General features: G+C 40.1%; 1 protein-coding gene across 1 annotated transcript in view; it reads right to left on the minus strand.

Annotated features, from left to right (window-relative positions):
* The window catches only part of LOC149787446 (furin-like protease kpc-1), a 157032-nt gene that overhangs the window by 99330 nt on the left and 30206 nt on the right, over window positions 1-27496 (minus strand). Inside the window, exons 3-4 of the mRNA XM_089978063.1 lie at window positions 9777-9872; window positions 9102-9245 (exon numbers count right to left, since the gene is read on the minus strand). Of these exons, the coding sequence (XP_089834189.1) occupies window positions 9102-9245; window positions 9777-9872 (240 nt within the window). The remainder of the gene's footprint in view (window positions 1-9101; window positions 9246-9776; window positions 9873-27496) is intronic.

The raw sequence follows: 27496 nt of genomic DNA on the forward strand, positions 1-27496 counted from the left end.
AACCGTTCGAGACTTAGACGTTTTCGATTATTGAGAAAAGAGACAAAAAAATGATGCACCGAGAGTCTTGCGCTTGTTCCAAGACGGAACTGGATCTGTTTGCCATGCCCCCCACCATGATGACGATGAAATAATCCGAATGGGTGGAATTTCACCCCGTCTCCTCATTGACAGCCTCAGCTCCCATCGAGTTTGAAATCAAAGGACAGCCCGAAGATTACATCGATCTGAATAGCAGTTACTTGTACTTGAAAGTCAAAGTTGTCAATGAGGACAATTCAACCCTAGATGGCGATGAGGTAATAGCTCCCGTCAACAATTTCATGCATTCCTTGTTTAGCGGAGTGGACTTGTACTTGAACAACAAACTGGTCAGCAGCAGCATGGATACTTACCCTTATCGAGCGTACCTGGAAAATCTCTTGACGTACGGAATAGACGCCAAGAACACTCATCTCAATGCCTGTGTGGTATGGGAAGCTGACGAAGCAGGCCAGTTTGAAACATTCGAACTGATGCAACCAAAACACCAAACAATGACGGATTTGTAGAACGAAGAGACAAAATCAAAAACGGACAAAGTTTAGAACTAATGGATCGTTTGCATTTGGACATGTGGTTGCAAGAGAAATATTTGCTGAACGGGGTGAATGTCCACCTGAGACTGAATCGTAGCAGTGCCGCTTTCCATTTGATAGGTAATACTGCTTGCAAAACTGTCATCGAGGAAGCCAGGCTCTACGTACGACGCGTAGAAGTGTTACCTAAAGTGGGTAACGACATCAGTCAGACGTTGAGCAGAACGACCGCTAAGTATCCGATCCGACGCGTGGAAGTGAAAACCTTCACCATTCCCAAGGGACAGCGATCCATGATCGAAGATCATCTGTTCCAAGGACAGCTACCAAAACGTTTGATCGTTGGTATCGTCGAAAATGAAGCCTTCAACGGAGCTTTGGCTAAAAATCCTTTCTACTTTCAACACTTTGGCGTGTCCAAAATCGAAGTCAGTCGCGACGGCAAGACCTTGTGTACCCGACCCTTTGAGCCTGACTTTCAGAAGAAGAATTACTTGAGATCGTACTTGTCCCTGTACGAAGCCACCGGCCAGTTAGGAACCAACACCAGTCACGGTATTACGTACGACGATTATGTAGGAGGCTATGCTTTGTGGGCTTTCGATTTCACTCGTGACCAAGGCAGCGACGAGGGACATTTCCACCCTATAAAATCAGGCCAGATTCGTGTGGAAATTCAGTTTGCAAACCGAGACCCTGATGTAACGGTGAACGTCATCCTGTATACAGAATTCGATAATACCATAGAAATCAACAGTTTGAGAGAAGTCATTCTAGATTATTAGAAACCATGGAAGACTGTTCTCCCTCTTTACCTAGTGGAGAAACTTTAAAGATGGAATGTGAGGAGACTGTGGAAAAAGAAGAAGTGATCATGATGAAGTCGAGATGGCCAGAACAAGAAGCCCATTTAGTCTCCTGTTTTGCCAAACACTTGGTCGACAAAATGACGGAATTGATCAAGAAAAATTGTTATGGATGTCAAAACGATCATCCCAGTCAAATTCAACACGATAAATGCCTGATGTTGAGTCAAGAAGAAAAATTGGACGAGTATCTGGACGAAGCTTGGAGTCTCATCTCGAACAAAGACGTGTTGCACCAGTGGTATAAAGACTTGCGTGAACATTCTTGTCCACCATTAACCACTCAAGAGATCCATCGTATCGAAGCTCTCCTGAATCAGAGTGAGGAAACAGAACGAATAACCGTTTATTCGTCAGACATTTTCAAGCAAAAAGTCAGGATCGAATTGACGACTTATTATTACCCGTGAAGAAGAAAAAAACATGGATACCTGGGAACTTTATTACCTTTTGAACCACAGTTCGTATACGGCTTCTTGGAATCCTGTCGTCTGTGCTAAAGATGAACTCCCTCATCGCAAACCTAAAGACCATCAAGCTTACGTGATCAACACGGACGACAGTCATCTCCCAGGAACCCACTGGGTAGCCGTTTACTTTCCTCAAGAAGGATGTGTGGAATATTTCCATTCGTATGGATTGCCCCCATTGGAAGACGATATCATCGACTTTATGAGAAGAAATGCTCAAACCACCCGATTCAATAATGTGAAATTACAAGGCACAGATTCCTTGGTGTGTGGACAGTACTGCGTGTATTTTCTGCATCATCGCAGCCTGGGCTATTCCTTAGAACATTTAGTGACTCATTTTGATCCTCGTTCTTCTTCTAGAAACGATGTGAAAGTAGATCGATGGTTTTGTGACCATTATGCTTATCTTTTGTCTCAAGCTAGGAAACATAGTGTCCATCAATGGCCTAATGATTTCCAACAGTGGAAATCACAATTTCATTCACAACGTTGTCAGCCCTGTTTAAAGTAGATTGTCCATTGAGAAAAAATGTTTGTGATTTGAAAAAAATGGTTTGATGTTATAGTGTTGGATTATTGTTAAACATGTTAGAGTTGTTGTTTAGTGTTAAGTGATTTTTGAATAAAAAATGTTGTGTTTTGAAAAAAATGCCTTTGTGGTTTGTTTAGCTATAAGAATGTTGGATTGATGCATTTCTTACTATCCCTCTCATGACAATCACTGAACGTTGCGGCTCGAAAACCGTGTGGGGGATGTTTTCCGTCATGTCCGCGCTTTGACGTTAAGAACCGGGGTTGTTTCAAGTCTAACCATCCATTGTCGACTCATCCTCCTACGAAGATGTGCTCCAAACTAGCTAAGCTCAACGAAGCCTACGTGAATTTGCATAGGGTCAGACACAGTCTGATACCGAAGCCAGAAGAAATAGAGAATGTGAGAATGTTAAAAATCACTGAAGACCTGATAGAAGAGCTCTTCAGAGAAGAAATGAACAGGGAAAAAGAAGAATGGACAGAGAAGTACAGACTTCAGAGACAGCAGCAACAGCAGCAACAGCAGCAGCAACAACCTGAAGCTGACAGAGGCTTTGTCGATTGCCGTATCGACACCAAAGAGTTCTTCTTCTCTTTCCGAAGAAGCAGACCTATCGCCAGAAAGTCTATCCTCAGAGGACATCGCATTCTTAGAAACTAAAAAAGAATGCCATAGCAAACAAAAAACCAGCCCTTTTGAGGGCTACCCAATACTCTAGAAAAGAAATAACTATTAATTTGCCAATGTGTGTAGGTAGAGTAGTGTGAAAATAAACACTAACTCTTTTTTATAAAATGTGAGGGTATGTGTTTGTGAGTTTGTGTGTTTGTGTTTGTAAGCGCTCACGTAAGTTGGTGTGGATAGTAGATTAAAATGATGTCTTTTTTGGTGTTTGAGGTGTATATTTGGGGTTAGATTGGATTGCTTTGCGTATGTGGATAGTCTATTGAAGTGATTTATGAAAAAATTTTAAAATAGTGATGGGTAGCATAAAAAGTGAGTGAGTGTTTCTTTTAGGTCCGCGCGTTGTTGTTGTTGTTTTTGGTCATGATCTAGGTAAGATGAATTTTATGTTTTTAGGGGGATGTTTTCCTTCACGTCCGCGCTTTCAGTATAAATTAAAAACTAATCGTCAGTTGGGCCCATCGTCGACCTGTTAACAGCAAGATAATGAATACAAGGATTGTGAAGCTGCTAGAACTCCAGATGCACCTGGAATATGCCAGGCGCATAGTAAACGAACTATCAGCGGAGGCTATCGTAGAAGAAGCAAGAATGAAGAAAGAAGAGGAGGAGAGAAGAGAGAGGGAAGAAGAGGAAAAGAAAAGAGAAGAGAGGATGTCGTTCAATATTCCCGAGACAGAGGATTGGGGTGTTGAAGCGAATCATCCTCCCTCTGCGCTCCCCAGAAGAAAGGTGAAAGAAGACTGGGGAAGAAGATGCGTGTGTGGCGCCAGGCCAGGAAGGTGCAACCATTAGATAGGTGCATCATGAGTTCAAAAAAACCAACAGCCCTTTTCAGGGCTACCCAATACTCTAGAAAAGAAATAACTATTAATTTGCCAGTGTGTGTAGGTAGAGTAGTGTGTATATAAACACTAACTCTTTTTTAAAAAAATGTGAGGGTATGTGTTTGTGTGTTTGTGTTTGTAAGAGTAAAGGTATGTTTGTGAGAATAGTAGACTATGGGTTTCTTTATTGTTTCTTAGCAATTGTGGAGAGTATAGTTTGGGTTATATTATATGAAATGAAAAAGTGGGGGATGTTTTCCTTCACGTCCGCGCGTTGTTTGGTCATGATCTAGGTAAGATCCATTTTATGTTTTTAGGGGGATGTTTTCCTTCACGTACGCGCTTTAAGTATAAGAACCCACAGTATTCGTCGTTCAAACCATTCTGCAAAGAATAAAAAGAAGATGGCGTCAAACCAAATGGACAAAATACAAACCTTGCAAGACGTTTTAGACAACTTAGGAATAATGGAACAGATGCTAATAAGACTCGTTGAAGACCATTATTCCTATAGTCCGCATAGAGTAAAAATGGAGATTAACAACTTAAGAAAAGCAAAGGACAAGATTAGTGGTGTCATGAAAGAGATAAAGGAGGAGAAGGAGGATGAAGAGGAAAGAATAAGAATATGCAAATGGAACGAAAAAATTGAAAAAGAAGAAGAAAATGAGAAGAGGAAGAAAGAAGAAGAGGAGGAAGAGAAGAAAGAAGAAGAGGAGGAGTAAAAAAAAGAAAGAAAAGAAGAGAAAGAGTGTTGGAGATAAAATAAGAAGTTGGTGGAGGAAAAGAAGAAATTAGAAGCAGAAGAAGAAAACCCAAAGGCTCTTTTCAGGGCCCCCATATTTCTCGAAAAGAGATAGCCTTTCCATTGCCTACCCCTTTTTTAATTTTTTTTTAAAAAAAAAAATCCCATGTTCAATTTCCCTTGACGCTATACAGTCCCACCCTGTTTAAATTCCTTTGACGCTATACAGTCCCAATTCCCATGTTCAATTTCTCTTGAGGCTATATGGTCCCACGATTTTTCTCTATGTTAAATTCCCATTGAGGCTATATGTTCCCACGATTTTTCTCCATGTTAAATTTCCATTGAGGCTATATGTTCCCAAGGGTGTTTTTAATGCTAATTCCCATTGAGCCTATAGTATCCCACTTCACTACTAACATGTGCTTTCAATTCCGCACCAAAGAGTCAGTTGCTAATTTTAGTAATGTGTTCCAAACTCAAGACTGTTAAAGGACTGATATTCCATCAATAAAACAATAAAACAATGTCTTTATTTGTTTCACTTACACCGAGGATAAGCTCGCAAAAATTCCTTTTTCCTAAAACAAAACTTACATTATTAACCAATCCTGGTCAGACAAACCCTTATATACTCTATTTTATGTTCTCCCATTTCCAGGCTGGTTCCCATTTTTCTATATTATTAGTACCGTGTGTTCTTCAGAGTTTTGCATCGTTGTTGGTTAGCGAAACATAAAGTCAACAAAGGAAGGAATCTTAACTGTACTCCATATTATTATGGTTAAAAACCAATGTATGTGTGATTCGGAGTTTTAACGTAGCTTTAACAATTTGTCAGTCATATCGCTACGATCGCTGCAGTGTAGCAGTTTATAGTGATGTCTAGCACTGGGGCATCATGCCGCAGACATGTAGCATGATGTCCCACCCAGTCACATTATCCTGACACCAGACCGACCAGACCTAGCACTAACCTCATAATGCTGAGCGCCAAGCGAAGCAGCTGTTAGTACCATTATCGAACCCACGACCTCCCGCATCTGAGGCGGACACTCTAACCACTAGGCCACTGGAGCGGCCGTTAAACCAATGAATACATTATATGTCTAACATCTTTTGTTCATACTAGGAGAATAATTATAGACATTACGTCAGATAATTATATTCGGTGTCCATACTTACATTATATCAGATAATTATATTCGGTGTCCATACTTACATTATATCAGATAATTAGATTCAGTGTCCATACTTACATTGTATCAGATAATTAGATTCAGTGTCCATACTTACATTATATCAGATAATTGAATAATATTTACTATCCATTTACTATCCAGTTAAAGTTTTGAGCTGCAATCAATTAAGTTTTATTTATGTCAAAATTTGTTAGATCCGTTATTTTGTATGATATCAAATAATTAAATTAAATACACTGTCCATCTCTTTATACCAGATACTATACATTATGTATCCATAATGTCAGATACATTTGTAGGAACATTTCACTTTGACCTCCGATTTTAAACATATATTGAACATTTTTGGCTGCATGATTTAACGAAAACCATCTCAACAGTTTGCATCTTTCATATGTAGATATATCTTTGTTTCTCAGTTACTTTTTCAAGGCCTATAGTTCGTTTATATACGTTTGTTAAGAAAGTTATAAAACGAGTTCCATAAAAAAATTATAACACGAGTTCGATACGTCAGCTTTTCTGTAATGTTGAATATTTAAACTAGAAACGTTTTTCAAAACGGAACACAGTATATTAATATATTCAGAAGAACTTAACAAAGCAATAATTACATAAGCTATCAAAAAGATAAAGGAGTGTAATTAATGCAGATGGAATATTTATTCATATTTGGGTGTACATATCATAAAAATATTCAGATTAATTAACATTCTCACTGGTGTTTTGTTTTTTGTTTCCTTTTCTTTTTTATGGGAGGGGAAGGGTTTTTCCCATCTTTAAACAATCAAAAATGTCTTTCCTCGTATACATATTTCTTTCTTGCTATGTCAAGTCAAATATAGTCATGCATTCATTTAGCGAAATATTTAATTATTTACATTACTCGCTGATTTTCTCAAAACTTGAAACATCAAGTATCGGACGGTGCATGCAATAACTTTCAGCATGATTTTTCATTGCGTATGCTGAAACGTTGTTAATAACTCTCAAATGTGCTGGGGTCTTTAGACAACATTTTGAAATTACCAGCAAATTCATCTGCAACAGCCTTCTTAAGATTATTTAATTCTATTTAACTTTCCTTTTATCAAATATGTAAGTTTAAAGGATCCCATTATTTCCGTCCTATTTCTTTGGCTCGCCTTTTAAATCAATATTGATCCACGTTACCGGATGTAAAATTACAGACAGTATGATTTTAGAAAAGAGACTGCTTGTAAGAACATGCTCTACAAGTCAATAATAAATGGATACTCACCAGTATTCATATTTGTTGTTTTTATCCATCAGTCACTCTTTCTATCTTAGCACCATCTTATACTCTTTTTTAATCAGAATTATGTTTATATAATATACGTATGCGAACACACATTCATTCAAGTATATACATACCCATGCACCAGATGAAATGAGACAGACAGACAGACAGATAGATGAGAGCCACAAATGTTCTATACAGGCAAAGTGTCTAACATTGATATTTCTCTAAATTGTATACTCTAAAAACAGTTCAAGGAAATAAAATTTAAAAAAACATCAAGGAGACTAGTACGTGTGACTGTCTGTTCAAGCGTGGATGACATTTGTGCATTTTGAAACAAATACGTCCTTCCTAGATATAACTCAAGTTATTTCATGAAAATATAATGAACATAAAATAGAAACACAACAGTCTAAATCAATAATAAAAGAACCGTAAGAAGTTATAATTTTTTTTCTCGTTGTCGTTCAACCGCCAGTAACTGCAATCATTAAGGCTGTAACAATTAAACATATTTTCATTATTCTTCAAGCGAAATAAATTGCAATAACAATCATTTTACGCAGCGATACACTTTTGCACAATCAAATAATACAAACTAGAGCATGAGGTATTAATGAAAATATGATGAAGATCTGAAATGTGCAGAGAACATTTATTTGAAAGCTGGGAACAGCGCAAGTTAGTAAAAATAATACCAGATGTAAAAACAACTGATCAAATATTGATAGAATTTCTTTTAAAGATAACAGATATCGATCTTGCTTACGGAATGTGAGCGGTCTGTCATATTTCCTTGAGCTACATCTGCCATATGTATTGATTGAACTATCCGGAAGTGAGTTGCACCGAGACGCCCTCTGGTGTTTTCAACGGGTGATACTAACAGTGAAATGGCTATCATGTATAGCCTATCCTGCGCTGAGAAATGGCGTTATTGTTGTTGTTGTTGTTGTTGTTGTGGGGTTTAACGCCATTATTCAGCACATGATAGGCTATGCATGGCGGTCAGTATTAATGGTGGAGGAAGAACCCGGGAAGAACCACCGAGAAGCTACCGGCAAGCTTTCTCACATACCCACATTGGCCAAATCATAGACTCGAACCCACGAAGACAGAGGTGAGATGGCAGTGATCCGTAACAGAGAGCTCTTTAGACCACTCGGCTACTCGGGGCCCCTAAGAAATGGCGTTAAACCCAAAACAACAACAACTAGGCCATTAGATGATTCACTTGCATGTAACGTCATGCACAACCCCACACAATGACAGTAAAACACACCTGGAAACGCACTACATAATAGAGTCATTTTTCACATTACGCACGCTATCCTAGTAAATAATTACCTTTAAACTCTCGACCTATTGCTGAATTTTAAATCTTTACTGCCTGACGAATATGATTAAACTCGGATCTCCAGTGACCTACCTGAAGATTTGACAGCGACCGCTTAGTGGTCATATTTTGGTGACCGATGTTATTACCATCATTGCTAATTTTATCAGCTAATCTTATCAAGTAGTATATACTTGGGAGGCTGAGCAGCATGGCTGAAGAGCATCAATGTGTGCAGAACAATTTGATTCACTTTCAAATTTCCATTTGCTAATTCAAAGGTCACCAGAACATGACCCCTAAGCGGTCACTGTAAGATCTTCACTGATTTTAATCTGATTGTATGCTGTTAAGACCATTGCCTGACCAGGCCATATATTTCATGGAGATACTTGATTGAGTCCAACTACTCAACTGCTATCACATCGCATATATCTCAAGGAGATTCTCGTTGGAATTAAACAGTCCATTTATGCTACTGGACAAGTCACTACAATATCTAGATTGGCATCGTGTATGTGGAAAGAACAAAGGAACACGGACTAGTCTCATAATCTATGACAGTATACCTGATGATTAATAGAAACTTACAAAATTGTTCTTTAGGTCTGGATGTGTATTATCCACACCATTATCCACAATGAGAATTCGGATATTTTGCCCTGTGAAATTCTGTTCCCAGGCCTTATAGACTCCAAGGATATGTAGAGGGTCACATCCTTCTTTTTGAGGTAACTAGTGTGCGAAAGTTGGAAATAAAAAATCTTAACATTAGATATCATGGAATATGTGAAAAAAACCCCAACATTACACTTTATTCACATATTATGAAAATTAAATCAAACAAGAATATTATCAACTGAATCAGATGTACTTAAAAGTAATATTTACTGTCTTTGTTTTCAAGATAACACACACACACACACACACACACACACTTATATCAGCTTGCATAACAATTACGTCAAAATCTTTGGTCACAAAATATTTTGAAATTATAATGAACCTTGTTGAAAAGCCTCCATGACGACTATGCTAAAGCTCTAGTAAGTATAAAATATCAATAAATAATCAATTTCCTGTCCAGTTAAAACAGTGATGACAGAATATTTATATTTTAAAATTTTTGCGTCTCTTTGTGATGTAAACACGAAATTGTATCACGCTTATGTCTTCCCAACGTTTGTCTTTGTCTATGTTATTTATTACCCTTTGAGGATGGCTTTTGATTTAATATAACAAAATAAAGCATGCTTCATAACAAACCAGGCTTCGTCGTATTTTTCTTCCGTGTTCAAAGCAGTCAGGTACAATTTCTTCTGGTAAGAGCCTTTGCAAACACTGATGCTCCATTCTTTTTACCTGAACAATATAAAGATATTTCATTTTGTCGGATTGACAGTTATGATTAATGATGTAAAATCAATCCATTTGATTAATATTAGCGTTACTAATATAAGAACCCCATTTGAAGAATTACAGGTGCATGCGAGGCCTTTCAGCTATGAGATTCTCGCTTTATTTAAAATGGTTTTCGTGTTAGTGGAGAAAAGTCTGTATATTAAACTGCCATGAGGTACTTTGTGGGATTTAGGTATAATCCATATAATTTGGGAAAAGAATAAGTTTTCGATATTTTCAGACAAAAGCTACTTGAATAAACTTCATCATAGTCAATGTATAACGAAATTGCGTTAAACTGTTATAAAGAAAAAATATTTCAGGCTGATAAGCTCTGAGCAATCGCCAATATTCATGATATAATTAGATTTTACAATCTACAGACAAAAAACTGGGAATTCAGACGACGTTTTGTTTCAGTGTCTCTTAGACAAAGATGCATGTCTTTTAATCCAATGAATAATATATCATTTTGAAATGTAAGCAATACAAGCTCCAAGAGGGTGACTGAGAAAAGTAAAAACCTTTTGTAATCGAGATCTACATCCGGGGCCCCGATGGCCGAGTGTGTTCGAGTCTCAGCCTTGGCTAACGTTGGTACGTGAGAAAGCCTGCCAGTAGCTTCTCGTGGGTCGGTGGTTCGTCCCGGGGTTTTCCAGGGTTCTTCCACCAATTATACTGGCCACCATGTATAGCCTATATTGTGCTGAAAAATGGCGTTAAACCCTACAATAACAACAACAACAATAACAAGATCTGCATCCAGTCTATTATGAATCGTACTACACCTCCTGTATTCGAAAATATTTACCTGGCACAATTACTGTCTCGCCAATGAGTATTTAATCCTTTCACACCATTCAGTTTTCTGACCATACCTTGAAACATTGTTCCGTCAGCGCAGAATTTTTTAATTTTAATTTGGGGAAACAAAGTAGTCACCGGAGTAAGCAATGCTAAAGAAATGTTAGTTTTTTGTAGATGGAGTAGCCTAACATAAGCAGCATGGAGGGTGAATAGACCACTCGCTTTAAAGTCCACTTATGAAAAATGAAATTTCATACGAAAAAAAAGAGAAAAATATTAGGTTAATAACGTCAAACCGAAGCCTCTAACCAACACCGAGAGTTCTCTAATTGGGTTAGTTTTTTGGTCGTTCGTATTTTTGTGTGTTTTATTACCTTTCGGATACTCATTTGTGGTCTCACCCTCCCTGCTGATATCTTTTTCTCCACATATTTTATCAAGACCTACGCGACATCGCGACCGAGGATCCTGCAAATGTATTGTTATAAATCTCGCGACCGAGGATCCTGCAAATGTATTGTTATAAATCCGTGTGGGGTAGCTTGTGCTTTTGAAAAGGAGTTTTTGAACTTAATGTCCATATCACTTGAACAACAAGTCTGATGCACATTTGAATCAACTCCATTAAACACAACTAAAATATTGTAGTTATCTCTAATTGCTTTAGGTATCACATCTGTGTTTTTATGTCTGCCTCGAGAAAATGTCAGAGTTGGATTTGATTGTTTGCCCAGCATCATATCATCGTATTCTACGAGATTATTAATAAACCCATGGAGGTCATGTACATATGGGGCTTCCTCAAAATTGGTGATAAAATTAATATCATTACCATCTTCATCCAACAATTTTGCATTTTCATTAAAATCTTTAAGAACATCGTAGCATCGCTGATCATCCACGGATGAAGCCACTAAATAAAATGTATCCCACAGTAATTGTGCTTTACCCGATCCGGATGGACCTATTATTATCTTTCTGATGGAATTCGGTAGTGCTAAAATATGCTTTACTGGTTCTTATTTTCATGTTACTGAAAAATCACTTACATCCATGTTGTACAAATATAATAAATAATACTGATTTATATTGCGTTCGATGCAGAGCATCCAACACCAAAGTGAATTAGCAACACTAAAAAAAGCATGTAGGTACAGGTAAATGTGTAAAATGTGGCATAAAAAATATAAATTTATATCCGGACACAAAGTGTCTGGTGGTGCCATGGGCTAGATACCCAAGAGAACAACTTCTTCCAGGATAAATTGTTCTGGTCCTGGAACCGACTTGATATCCGACTTGACGAACTAGATCAACCAAAACCTGAAGAGTTCCCAATAAATGCGACTGATCAAGCATGCTACGTTCATGATGAAGCATATACAAATAAGGATTTACAACAACGACATATTGCAGATGTGAAGTTGATTCACTCGTTAACTTCCATAAAAAATAAATCTCTCAGAGAAAAGCTTGCTAGCTTCGTAGTAAAATCTGCGATGGAAGGTAAACTAGTATTAGGGGCTGGTAATTAATAAACCGAGCATTATTATTATTATTATTATTATTATTATTATTATTATTATTATTATTATTATATTTTATAATGAAATCGATTTATTATAGACCAAGACGATATTGGAAAGGTAGAGCAGCGATTAGTAAATTTACTGATGCAGCAAATGTCATACGTTCTATTGCTGAAAATATGGCAAATTTACCTACCACCACCTAAACAAATACAGCATGCACATTTTGATGTCAGCACCCCCAATGAAGTTCATCAGGCAGATATTTTGTTTTTGCCACAAGATGCCGTTAAAATTGGTAGACGCCAATCACGTATATAAAAGTACGCGTTGACCGTCATTGGCGTTGCAAGTATATATAAGTAAGCAGAACCACTATCAACTAAAACAGCAGCTGAAGTTGTATCTCTTTTGAATGACTTTATCAACGAGGACTCTTCGATGGCCACATTTACATCAGGTTATCCTGGCAAGGATATTCTTGGTACAGTATCATCTCTGATGTGAAAACACAAGGTCAAAATCAAACGAGGACATACCGCATTTCATCCTGATCAGGCAATTTTTTTTAACGATTTAACAGAACACTTGCTGGGAGATTGTTTGGATATCAATATGCAAAGGAAATAATTCAGAAAGACAAGAGATCTCGTGAATGAGTTGCAAGATTACGAAGTGTGATAGCTGCATTAAATAATGAAATTACTCGTGCGATTTCTATGAAACCCATCAATACGATCACAAATAAACATATACCAATACAACGACATGACTCCTTTTCAAAACAACCAGTACTAGTTAATGTGACTGTATGATATTGATATGAACCTGGTGAACCTGAAGATGGTGAAAAAGAGCAACTGATCATATTTGGAGTATTAAGGCACATACGATTTTCAGTGTGGTAAGATCCACAGGTAGACCTGCAATCTACAAATTAGATTCAACTTCTCTCCAACGTGAATTTGTACAATTACAAGTAATTCCTGAAGACATACAATTATCACCGCATTCACGCTTACAAACTAGTGTCTCGACGTCGATTACATTCAAGACAGGTCAGCATCACATTCTGGTTGTTGTTGTTGTAATTGTCGTCGTTGTAACAGTGTAAAATGTTTATCAATTTCATTAACAAATGCAATATATCTTGCATCGCTATTTCGGGCCTCATCAACTCCGTAGTGTAAAGGAAATATCCATTTGTACCAGTTTTCACGACTTACAGTATGATTAACGTACTCGGGTTTCTAAACTCTTTTTCTTGGATCAAAACTGCGCACGGCATACGCAGATAATATTTCCACGTCGTTAATTGTTTTGATGAAAGTATTACCTTCTTCGGTAAATATATCAGTTATTTCAGTTTTTTCTCTTGCTGGTTCTTGTTCTGGTTTTGACTATGGTATATGATCCTTTATATGGCCTATTTCAGCACGAGCTTGGTCAATACCCTCAAGTATTTCTCCCACTGTTTGAGCAGCAGCTATTTCACCTGGAAGTTATTGTAGAATCTTTTTTTAATATATAGTTCTTTCCGCTATATTTCCAGTTGCTTTAGCAGTTTGCTCCAACGTATGAAGAAGACCTTTTGTAGCCTCTGTAACTCTCTCGGTAGCCTTCGTAACCGGTCTCAAATTGCACCTGAGACTCCTGATGCGTTTGTAATTTTGATCTGACATAATCACGGCCAGGGATATATTTTTTAATTGCCTCTAATCGCTTTCGAGCTAGTCTAGCTGTGTAAGATTCCATTATTGATGTAATAATCATTTAATTACTCCACACCCAAACATCAGCAGGGAAGGTGCGACCACAAGTGAGTGACCGAAGGTAAAGAAAACGTACAAAAACACGAACGACAAAAAAAAAACTAACCTTATTAGAGAAGTCTTGATTTTCGGTTAGAGGCATCGGTTTGACGTTAGTGACCTTATATTTTTCATTTTATTTGTATGAAGTGTTATTTTTCATAAATGGACTTTAAATCTTCTGGTATGTCTACCCTCCCTGCTGCTACATAGCATCGAAAGGCGCATGGATTTGACATGGATGTGACGGTCGCTGATATAAAAGTCGGTACAGCTATATTGTATACACGGGAGTTCGTGGGTTCGATCCCCGGCCGAGTCATACCAAAGACTTTAAAAAAATGGTACTAACAGCAGCCTCGCTTTGCGCTCAGCATTAAGAGGTTAGTCTTAGGACTGTTCGGCCTGGTGTCAGGATAATGTGACTGGGTGGAACATCATGCTACATGTCTGCGGCATGATACTCCAGTGCTAGACATCACTATAAACTATCACACTGCAGACATCGTAGCGATATGACTGAAAGATTGTTAAAGCTACGTTAAAAATTCAAACTACACACATATACTGTATACAACGTGCAAGATACCAACTGCTATAACCAGTAAAATTAAAATATTGGAAATGAAACTACAGTGACAAACTTTTCTGAGTCATAACAATGTCATGTAAGACTTTAGTAATTTTTGGGGTAACATGCCACATTTTAGAAAATAATGCAGTCGGAATAAAAAATAGCCTTATAATAGTTTTGTAAAATTCATAATTAAGTATTATTTAAAATCTTAGTGCTTCGGCTACATTTAAAAAAGGAAATAAATAATTAATTATTTAACTAATTTATTTATTTATTTATTTTAAGTTATTATTATTATCATTATTATTATTATTATTATTATTATTATTATTAGTAGTAGTAGTAGTAGTAGTAGTAGTAGTAGTGAAGTGGGGCACCCTAGCGTCAATGGGACTTACCATTAAAAACAGGGTCCCGGCACTCTGGCGTCTATGTAAATTTAACATGGGGAAAACTGTCCCGGCACTCTGGCGTCAAGGGGAATTTAACATGGAAATAGATTGTGGGCCTGTCTAGCGTCAAGGGGAATTGAACATGGGAATAGATTATGGGCCTGTCTAGCGTCAAGGGGAATTGAACATGGGGGGAATAGAGTGTGGGTCTGTTGAGCGTCAAGGGGTAATGGAACAGGGTCGGGACCCTATTTTAATAAGGTCCCGACCTTATGGCTTTTTAAAAAAGGGGTAGGCAATGAAATTCAAGGTCTTTTCGAGGTCTATGAAGGGCCCTGAAAAGGGCCTTTGGTTTTATCATGATCTTATTTCTTTTATTTCCTCCACTTCTTCCACCAAGTTCTCACTTTTTCCATCATTCCTTTCTTCTTCTTCTCTTCTCCTCCTCCTCTGGCATCCAGTCCGGATGGCCCAAGGCTCTGAACTTTTCCTGGACTTTGATCCAATTCTGATTGATTCTCTCAAACTCTGCATGTTTCTTTTTGTTTTCCTGATCTTTTCTTTCTTTATTCCATGTCTATTAAATCTTCTTTACCTCTACCTCCATCACTTTTCTCATTAACTCCTCTCCTTTCTTCAGTCTCTCCAGACCTCTCTCTACAAAAGAGCACTCGGTCCCATGCGACATATTTTCAAGAAAGCACCTGACTTTGCTTCATTGTCAAGTGCTTCCTTTAGGCTTCCCACTCTGACATAGGCAGGATTCATCATACCTCTCAATCTCTTTTCGTCCTCTTCTATCATTCCTGTTACCACTTCTTTTGCTACGTTTAGGCATTTAGCGTAGTCCAGGTACTCTGCTATATTCCATTCTTTTTCTAGTCTCTCCACTACATAGATACCATCCATTATCCAATAGTATGTATGTACCAAGTTGTTGAACAACTCACTTGCAACCACCATCTTCGTTTTGGTTATTCCGTAGAATGGTTCGAACATCAAACCTTGTGGGTTCTTAGAGTTAAAGCGCGGACTGAAGGAAAACATCACCTACTTTTCTCATTTCATATTATCTACTATCCACATACGTGAAGCAGCAATAAACAAACCCCCAAATCTACTATCCACACACGCAAAGCATTAAAATGAAATCCATAATCTACTATGCACACAAACTTACTTAATCACTTACAAAACCCCATAATCTACCATTCACACAAACGTACTTGATCACTTACAAACACAAATACATACACTCGCACTAGGAAAAAAAAGAGTCAGTGTTTATATTCACACTACTCTACATACACACATTGGCAAATGGATTACTATTTCTTTTCTAAAGGTTTGGGTAGCCCTGAAAAGGGCTGTTTGTTTTGAACTCCAGGGCACCTGGTTAATGCTGGCACCTTCCTGGCCTGGCACCACACACACATCTTCTACTCCAATCTTTCCAGTTGACTCTTTTGACTGGGAGCGCAGAGGGAGGATGATTGGCTTCATCACCCCAATCATCTGTCTCTGGTATCTTGTAAGCCATCCTCTCTCCTATTTTCTTTTCCTCCTCTTCCCTCTCTCTTCTCTCCTCCTCTTCCTTCTTTATTCTTGCCTCTTCTACTATGGCCTCCGCGGCCAGTTCATTTACTATGCGTCTGGTATATTCCAGGTGCATCTGGAGTTCTAGCAGTTCACAATTCTTGTATTCATTGTCTTGCTGTTAACAGGTCGACGATGGGTAGCCCAACTGACGATTAGTTTTCAATTTATACTAAAAGCGCGGACATGAAGGAAAACATCCCCTAAACAAAATTTATATTACCTAGATCATGACCAAACAATGCGCGGACCTAAAAGAAACACTTACTCACTTTTTTATACTACCCATCACTATTCTAAAACATTTTATTAAACAAATAATATACTATCCACATACGCAAAGCAGTCAAATCAAACCCAAAATCTACTATCCACGCACGTCAAACGGCAAAAAAAACATGATCATAATCTACTATCCACACAAACGTACTTGAGCGCTTACAAACGCAAACACATACACTCACACTAGGAAAAAAAGAGTCAGTGTTTATATTCACACTACTCTACATACACACATCGGCAAATCGATTGTTATTTCTTTTCTAGAGATTGGGGTAGCCCTGAAAAGGTTTTTTTTTTGCTTGCGTGAAGTTGAAGCTAGGGCGATCTTTTAGTTTCTAAGAATGCGACGTCCTCTGACGATAGACTTTCTGACGATAGGTCTGCTTCTTCGGAAAGAGAAGAAGAACTCTTTGGTGTCGATACGACAATCGACAAAGCCTCTGTCAGGTTCAGGTTGCTGCGGTTGTTGTTGTTGTTGCTGTTGGTGTTGCTGCTCTCTCTGCTGTTTCTGAAGTCTGTACTTTTCTGTCCATTCTTCTTTCTCTCTGTTCATTTCTTCTCTGAAGAGCTCTTCTATCAGGTCTTCAGTGACTTTTAACATTCTCACATTCTCTATCTCTTCAGGCTTCGGTATCAGACTGTGTCTGACCCTATGCAAATTCACGTAGGCGTCGTTTAGCTTAGCTAGTCTGGAGCACATCTTCGTAGGAGGATGAGTCGACAATGAATGGTTAGACTGAAGACTACCCCGGTTTTAATAGTCAAAGCGCGGACGTGAAGGAAAACATCCCTACACGGTTTTCGAGTCGGACCGTTCAATGAGTGTCATGAGAGGGATAGTAAGAAGAGCATGAATCAAAATTCTTATAGCAAAACAGAAGGCATTTTTTCTTCAAAACAAATTTTTTTTATTGAAAATCACTTAACACTAACAAACAACTATAAAATTTTTAACAATAATCCAACACTAAAATATTAAACATTTTGTTTAAAATCACAAACATTTTGTTCAATTAACACATTATTTTGGACAGGGTTGACAACGTTGTGAATGAAATTGTGATTTCCACTGCTGGAAGTCATTAGGCCATTGAAGGACACTACGTTTCCTAGCTTGAGACAAAAGATAAACATACTGGTCACAAAACCATCGATCTACTGTCACATCGTTTCTAGAAGAAGAACGAGGATCAAAATGAGTTGCTAAATGTTCTAAGGAATAGCCCAGGCTGCGATGATGCAGAAAATACACACAATATTGTCAACACACCAAGGAATCTGTGCCTTGTAATTTCACATTATTGAATTGGGTGGTCTGAGCATTTCTTCTCATAAAGTCAATGATATCGTCTTCCAAAGGAGGCAATCCATATGAATCGAAATATTCCACACATCCTTCTTGAGGAAAGTAGACGCCTACCCAGTGGGTTCCTGGGAGATGACTGTCGTCCGTGTTGATCACGTAAGTTAGATGGTCTTGAGGTTTGCGATGAGGGAGTTCATCTTTAGCACAGACGACAGGATTCCAAGAAGCCGTGTACGAACTGTGGTTCAAAAGGTAATAAAGTTCCCAGGTATCCATTGATTTTATGTGGGTTGTTTTCTTCTTCTTCACAGGTAATGATAAGTGATCAATTCGATCCTGACTTTTTGCTTGAAAATTTCTGACAAGGAAAAGGCGTTTTGCTCCGACTTCTTACTCTGGTCAAATAGAGATTCGATGCGACGGCGCTCCAGAGACGTTAATGGAGGAGAAGAATGTTTATCCAAGCCTTTATACCACTCGTTCAACACGAATTCTATCTCGATGAAACCCCAAGCTTTGTCCAGATATTCGTCCAGTTTTTCTTCTTGGCTCAACATCACACATTTGTCGTGTTGAATTTGACTGGGATGATCGTTGTGACATCCAAAGCACTCTTCCTTGATCAATTCTTTCATTATATCTGCCAGAAATGTAGCAAAACAGGAGACTAAATGGGCTTCTTGTTCTGGCCATCTCGACTTCATCATGACTTCTTCGTCTTGGGATTCTTCTTTTTCTTCTTCTTCCACGGTCTCCTCACATTCCATGTCCAAAGTTTCTCCACTAGGTAAAGAGGGATAACAGTCTTCCATAACTTCTAATAATCTAGAATGACTTCTCGCTTTTGGCAGCCCTATCAGCTAACAAATGGAAAGAGGCACTGCTGCGATTCAGTCTCAAGCGGACATTTACACCGTTCAGCGGGGCCCCGAGTGGCCGAGTGGTCTAAAGCGCTCACCGTTACGGATCACTGCCATCTCACCTCTGTCTGTGTGAGTTCGAGTCTCAGGCTCGGCTGACGTGGGTACGTGAGAAAGCCTGCCAGTAGCTTCTCGTGGGTCGGTGGTTCTTCCCGGGGTTTTCCAGGGTTCTTCCTCCACCAATTATACTGGCCGCCATGTATAGCCTATCTTGTGCTGAAAAATGGCGTTAAACCATACAACAACAACAACAACAACAACACCGTTCAGCAAATATTTCTCTTGCAACCACATGTCTAAATGCAAACGATCCATCAGTTCTAAACTTTTCTTATTTAAGATTTTGCTTCGTCTTTCCACAAAGCCATCATTGCTCTTATCTATTTTGTCAAACTCCTTCGCTTCGTCAGGTTCCCAAACAACACAGGCATTGAGATGAGTATCCTTGGCATCTATTCCGTACGTCAAGAGATTTTCCAGGTAGGCACGGTAAGGGTAAGTATCCATGCTGCTGCTGACCAGTTTGTTATTCAAGTACAAGTCCACTGAGCTGAACAAGGAATGCATGAAATTGTTGACGGCAGCTATATTCTCAGTGTCTTCTACTCCACCATCATCCTTATCTAGAACTTTGACTTTCAAGTACAAGTAACTGCTATTCAGATCGATGTAATCTTCGGGCTGTCCTTTGATTTCAAACTCGATGGGAGTGGAATCCGTCAAAGAGGAGACGGGGTGAAATTCCACCCATTGGGATTCTTGCATTGTCATCATGGTAGGTGGCATGGCAAACAGATCCAGTTCCGACTTGGAACAAGCACATGACTCTCGGTGCATCATTTTCTCAATAATCAAAAACGTCTAAGTCTCGAACGGTTCTTCTTTTCTTAGTCTTTCTAGCTTTAGAAGTGTGAAGTCTGGTGAAAGGGTGTTTTCTTCGTCGTCTCGTTCTGTCTTGTCCTTGCTGTGGCGTCAGGGAAGCGGGAATGCTTGACTCGGTAGCGTGCTTGGCATTTATAGGTGTTTCTCGTCGACCCAAAAGCTCTTTACCCGTTTGCAACAAGACATTTTTGTCTGCCCTTAAGAAGGCTTCTTTGGGGTTTTGCTTGTCGATGATTACATTTTGGAGAAATTCTTTACCTTGCGTCAGTGCGGCATCTTTCAAGGCATGCAATCCGCGTGTCACCATCGGTTTCAACACCGGAGCCACCGAACGAAAGGCTGATTTCAACATATCTCCTAAACCGTGTCCTCGCTGTTGAGCAAGGTGAATGGAATATTTTGTCCCAAATCTCCTTTTATAGCAATGTTGACCGCGTCCAAATAAGACTTGCTGACAGGCAAATAATGAGGATGTACAAATTCGCGGTGGACGTGATAAGTGTTTCCACCTTCCTGGTTATTGTTCGTGGTTCTATCCACTTTGAAAGGAATGACACGCAGTAACGGTACGGAGGTGTGTCCCACCACGTTGTACTCAACCACATCGGATTACACGAAGATCAAATTCAGTCCCTGGTTCAGTTCTACCGGGAAACGAAAATACCTCACAAAATGCCCGATGTTGTCAATGTCTGCGATGCGAATCCTTTTGGTCTGCCAAGCCGTGACCAAACTGAGGTCTCCACCCAAAATGTCACACAATTCAGGGCAAAATTTAATACGTATACTTTTTTCCTCATTTTCAAAATTTAATTAGTAGACGATGAGACACTTTATGGTACTCAATGGTGACACGTTTTTTTTAGTCCGGTCAGAACTTTGTCAAATGCTGCAAGGAATTTGTCAGCGATTGCCTCCACCAGATGTTGACCACTAAAATAATGGCCTGAGTTAATTTTACAGTGATCAACGTAAAAAGCAGGAGAAGTGTCACTGCTGCTGCGGGGTACTGTGTCCTTCGGAAGTGATTTATGTTGATTAGTGGTCACTATGGTTTGCTGCACCGTTTGGTCCAGAATTTCGAAGTCAAAAGTGTTTTGAGTTTCAGTGATGCTTTTGATTTGTGTTGGGTAAATCATTTCTACCAAAGCCACTTCCCAATGGGCTTCGTGATCTAATGGGATGGCCTGAGGTAATTTGGCCGTGTAACAGCACAACGTGTTATTTGGAAAGACCTCCATGGAACTGTCACTGGGTAAGGTTAAGTAAAATTGGTTTTGGTGACTCATAATTCCAGAGTTCTGTGGCTGTCCGAGGGGTTACTGGACGTCAGAGGCGTGTCTCCACCCAAAATTGGGTTATTGTTGTTGTTGTTGGAGTGGTGACTGACACTGTCACTGGACACAAGGTTCACGTTCTTCCCGTTCGAGGTGAATTTCAGGGAGGGATTGTGAAGCAGGTAACCGATGCAACTGCTCAATAAAATGGTCCACAATTGTTTGTCTCCTTGTTGCAAACTCAAATTGGCGATGGCTGCTCCGATGACACAATACACCACGAAGATTTGACAGAAAAAGACGATTTGCGTTTTAGGCACACGTCTTCCACTTTACGGGTTCTGCGTTCGAGAATGCTTTCGATGTCGTACACGTCATCATTTTTGGTGACACGTTGTAACTCGGGCAAATAAAACGTTCCTTTGAGTACTTCTCCGTTCATGTCTTCCAATTTATAGACGGCAGAATCACGGTCATGTACTCGTTCAGTGACACGAAACAATTCGGTAGTCCAGTTGGGTAAGTATCCTTTGTCGAAAGTGCGTTTGGTTTTGCCAATGCGCACCCAATCTCCAACGGCCAACACACCACTTTTCTTGGGAACAGCCCTCGTCGGGGACGTACCAAACAGGCGCTCAAACACTAGCACTTCGTTCTCGGGGGTCACTTCTTGCGGGGCACGTCCAATGCCTCGATGGTAAGATTGGTTGTACGCTTGCATCAGGTGCGGTAAGATGTCGATGTACTTCAGAGTGTGGTGATGCGTAGAACATTTCTACATGCGTTCTTTCAAAGTGCGTTGTAAACGTTCCACGATGCCGGCTTTGGTTTGAGGATTCTCGGTGGTAAAAAAATGAATGTCACGTTTCTTTAATTCTTTTTGGAAAGCTTGGTTCAGAAATTCTGTACCTTTGTCCGTTTGCCATCGAAGAGGGTGACGACCGCTTTGTTTCAACACCCGTTGCAGGGCTCACACTAACTCGCTGCTCGATTTGGAAGTCAAGGGCACGACCCAAGCAAATTTGGAAAAGACGTCGATGACACAAAACAAATATTTGTAGCCACGACTGTAGCTGGCCAAATGAGAGACATCGGCTAAATCGGCTTGCCATTGATGATCGATGCTTTCCACTCGGGTGCGACTTCTGGAAAACTTGCGTCGAATGGGTTTGTGTAAAGTGTAAGTAGCTTGTTCTTGTAACCATCGTTGCACTTGAGGTAAACGGAAACTTTTTATTCGAGGTTTGGCAGCACGATACAATTTTTGAACTCCTGCGTAACCTGCAGGATGGAAGGGATCGTAGTGAATGCTGGCTAACACTTTTTCCATTTTTTGTTTGTTTGTGTTAATAAGGCACCCACTCTTGGAAGATGCTACTCTTTTTCTCTTGGGGTATTTTCTTGGATTGCAATGCTTTGCGTGTGCGACCGGCAATAGGTGTCGAGGAGGAGGAGGAGTATGCCTGAACAGGGGATATCTTTTCTTGTTTCACTTCTGTCTTCACCTTCTTTTTCTCTTCTGATGAAGAAGGGGTGGTCATCATCTTTTTAATCCATCCAATTCTGGAGGTAGGTGGTGGTGTTAACTTGCGTACATTTCTGGTGGAGTTTGAAACCCTTCTTCTTCTTCTTCTTCTCCTTTTTCTGTCTTGGTCACTGGTAGTGGTGGTGGTGGCAACGGTGATGGTGCTGGACTTTTCATCAAGGTATTAAAATCTTTCAGAGTGGGAAGAGCTGTTTCGTCTGAGGCTTTCTGGTGAAAGAGTTGCAGTCGTTGCAAGAGTTGACCGTACTTTTGCGATTTTTCTTTTTCGGACAAATCTTGGCGATCCATCAAGGACTGCAATTCGTGTTGTAACTGGGACATCTCAGTCAAATTGGGATTGAGAGGTAAATGCGGGGTGCGTTGTTCTTGCCAACGATGGTATTCCATCCATCGTTTGTAAGGCACTAAAGCTAGTTTTCTTCCTTCCATGGGATGTCAGGGGTCGATTCTGAGATCTTGGTACTCCAGAGGGCCTTTTTATCTTGCTCCCACCAGTCCTCCCAACACGGTTCCCAAGATTCCTTTCAGCAACGGGACTAACAAGAGGGGTAAAATTCCTCCACGTGGAACCAACATCTTCTTCTTCTGACGAAGGGGGATTTTCTTTCGAACCACTTGGCGAAGAACGTGATGATGTTTACCTAAATATTGTTTCTGGTGTTTGGACAAAGGGATCGTGCCTTTCAACACGTTCAAACAACATTCGCACACGGTATCGATGACCTCTTTGGAGGCCGATTGAATGAGTTTTTTTTTGCAGGGGTGGAGAAGCTTTGGACAGGACAGATAACATGTCCCCATGTTTGACTAAACGTGGAGGCAGTCCTTTCCTTTTCTTTCCATGGGGTTTAGAAGAGGAATGATCTCTGGAGGGGGACATCTTTGGGTGTGGGTTCCGGGACATTCACCAAACAGACACTAACGTCGATGACTTAACACACGCCCTTTTATCTTTTTTTTGGGGGGGGGACTATCGCTTGGTCATAAAGGTGCCAACGTTTTTTCTAAAATCGCCAAGGAATCCTCCCCTTTGTTGATGCCGATTTTTCTTGGAATGACTGTGTCTTTTGTTAGGGACACGTCGATGCTTGGCTAAGCGCTTTCTCGGATGACGAGTCTGCCTTTGTCTCTTTCTTTTTTGACTTCTTGGACGTGACATCTTTTGGGAGTTCACTGATACCCCTACTTGGTCGCAGGCCTTTTTTATACTGAAACGCGTCGCCACTGATTGTCTTTACGGCGTATCAACTTGAGGACAGGCATGACACGCCGTGTAGGGGTACGCAACGGACTAAATCGAGCCAGTTCTTGCTTGGACAAATCCAGTAAACTTTGTAACATGCCCGATCTCTCTTGGACTTTGATTATGGGAGCAGGTACTTTGTGAGCCGCGGCCACTGTCGCTAAATGGGAAGGTATTACCACTGGGTGAAGTTCTTGGGGTCATTAGCGGAGACGTTCTTGGTGTGATCAACGTCTCCAAGTACTGTTCAGTTCTTGGTGTCATCAACGGAGAAGTGACTGAACCTGAGGCTACCGGAGACGCAGTCACCGCCGTGGCAGGTCGTGGTTTGCGAGTGTAAGGTTGCGTCCCGGCCGAAGTGCCTCTCTTGCGACTAGTTCTCTTCTGTGGACTTTTCGTTTTGTAGGGACTTTTTCTCTGTTTCTTTTTCTGGGGGCTTTTGTTTTTCCCGGGTGGTGTCTGGTAAGATGAGGGTCCCGGCACTGGAGAAGTTCTTGGAGACACGGGTCTCTTTGGGGATCTGGTCTTGCCACCGTGGCTCTTTTTCTTCTTCTTGGAGCTTCGTTTGACTTCTTTTTTCTTGGGAAGAACTTTGGGAGCATTAGGATCCCATCTTAAGAGAGAGCGAATGATGACCCCTCCTAGAGTACCGCTCCCTCCAGGTTTCAAAATGATTTGTTTTTTGGTTTGAGTGTCTATGCGGGGATCGGCCAGTTGGGTCAAAGCGACTTTGTTTCGATCAAAAAATCGTTTGGTTTGATAAGGTATCTGAATGATCCCTTGAAGTGATTGACGTGCTCTCACCGTGAACCATCGTAAGACTTCTTTGAGACCAGCTTCTAAGACACGAGCTCGTATTTGTGGATTTTTGTCTCGGTTGATGACATACAAGGCACGAATCAATTTGACGGGACGATGTGATTGAAGGACGTCATGTTCAAACTGTGTGAGACAGACGAAAAGTGTCTGAGGTTTTTATAGATTTTTTTTGAGCGAAGTTAAGTCGAAGACGGAGACGTGTACAGGACAGGCCCTCCGTCTTGGCACCAGTGGTGAAACAATTGGGTACAAAATCGCAAATCATCGAGGGTCGTAGGTTTCAAATCGACGAGTAAATAGGCGTGAGGAGTGTGAGTGGCATCGTCGTACGCCTGAGTCAGCCAAGGCGTTCCTAACTGTTTGGCTAAGACTAGCACTTGCGAGGTATCTCGAAGGCTTTTAAACAAGACCACGTAATGCGCATTGAGACTGATGGTGCGATGGGCTTTACTTTGTTGAAACAAATTTTGAGTGATGTAAACGACACTGGCATTACGATGATGCCCTTTGCACGTAAACCAGTTTAATTTCTTCGTCTTCTCCTAACATGTCGTCGAAAATGACCAAATGGGTTAGACGGGAGTCAGAGACGATGCCATCGTCTTCTTTAGGAATGCCTTCCACAAACACGATGGAATCGCCTTGACTTTCTCGCAAGAGGCTGTACGCCGATTGCCACTCTTTGTAACAACACACGATGCGTTGGGGTGGACGATCGATCAAATGATGTTTATGTTCGATCAAACGTTTGACGAATTCGGTTTTGCTTGAACCGCTAGGTCCAGCAATGAGCATGTTAAAAGGATGGCGAAGATACAAAGCCTCCCAACTGGCACGATCTAAGTGTTCGTGGATGACTTTGACAGTAGAGGAAGAGGGCGCATAGACAGCAGAAGTAGCCATAGTGTTAGGAATGTCACTTGTGACACGAACACGAAAACAAACAAGCCAAGAGTTTATATACTTTTTTCAGGACACGTTTATTGAATGTTTTAAACATGAATACGAAAGACAAAAATACATAAAAGCCAAAGGCTTAAGTACAACGATAAAAAGCACATCGAAACTATCAACGTGGAATAGAAACAAGCGTCGGTACAACATGTTTTGGGTAAGGTTCTGACCAGTTCTATAGGGGGTAAGATCACAAAAGTGTCCTCCCGAAAGGGTCTTTCAGGCATGTTCACGACAGTCCTGTCCTGGGTGACGGGTTCTGCTGGCACCGTCACTAACACAGGTTGAAAAGTGACTTTTTTCCTTGAACAACTCTCGTACATACTGGGCAACTTCTTGGGTCCAAGCCTCAAAATCCCATTTTTTCCAGGCACGGACATCTGTCCAATGGGGGTGTAAGTCACAAGCTACACACACATCGTCATACACGTCTTGGGTAGCTAAAAGTTGACGAATCGAGAAGTATCCAGAAGAAAACGCAAGGCTTTGAGCAAAAGGAGTCTTTCGTGACCATTTAAGGCCATTGGGGTGGTAAGTACTGATCGTAAAGAGTCCACAAGGAATCGGCTGGTAAACGAAATCCCAGAAAACAAGTCAGTAAGACACACAGCACTTGTCGACCCAAATTGAATGGATACAGTTCTTGTAATAATTGATGGTAATGATCCACGTTTTGAATATGGTCATTGAGTTCCTTCCACGGAATCTGTTCAATTACATGTGATAAAAGTCGTGGCATGGCAGCCTGTTTTTATAGTCTCTTTGTTTCGGAAACAATACACGTACTTTCTAGCCAGAGATCTTCGTTCTGCAGTGGGGAATCTAAATGTTGCATACTGTAACCGAAACATCAGAGTTCGTTTAGAGGTTTCCTCTTCCTCTAAGTAGATTCCACGTAAAATATGTCGGTAATCCTTTAACTTGTCTTCCTCAATGCGTTGCACTAGGTGAATCTCGAAGTAACCAAAATTATGAACACGTGAATCATCGGGGGCCTGGAAGTATTGAACAAGGTCTGACCACTGAAACAATTTCTGACGAATCATTTCTCTTATACCATTCAGGTACCAGTGCTTAAAGATCTGGTGACGTAACGGATGCAACTGTTCTGTAGGTTTGACTTGTATTTTGACCAGCTCTCGGTAAATGCGTTCTCTCAACTCCACAGGCAAAGCACGAATGTTCTCTTGTAAAGTATCCATGAATAGGTCATACTAAATCCTCTTTTGTCTGACACAAGAAATGTACCGTTTGCACAGACATGGTTTTACTTCAGTGTCTAATTTAAATCGTTTAATCACTAATTTACACATTACAATTCGTTCAGAAGTTTCCTGTTTCACTAAGTTGACGCTGTGTAAAAGATGTTGGTGATTCGTTAACTCTTCCTCTGGAATTCGATGCAGTAAGTTTACAATGCAGTAGATAGAATCATCAATAGCAAACCAAACCTTTTAAAAACCAGGGGATCGTTGATCAATGTCTGTCCAATGGAACACTTTCAACTGAATCAGTCCTTGTATAGCATTCAGGTACCAGTGATTTAAAAATTGGTGACGTAACGGATGCAATTGTTCTTTACGTTTGACTTGTATTATGACCAGCTCTCGGTAAATCCTTTCTCTCAACTCCATAGGCAAAGCA

Source organism: Sinohyriopsis cumingii, chromosome 12 (assembly GCF_028554795.1).
Source record: "Sinohyriopsis cumingii isolate HCF-2022 chromosome 12, ASM2855479v2, whole genome shotgun sequence".
Lineage (NCBI taxonomy): Eukaryota > Metazoa > Mollusca > Bivalvia > Unionida > Unionidae > Sinohyriopsis > Sinohyriopsis cumingii.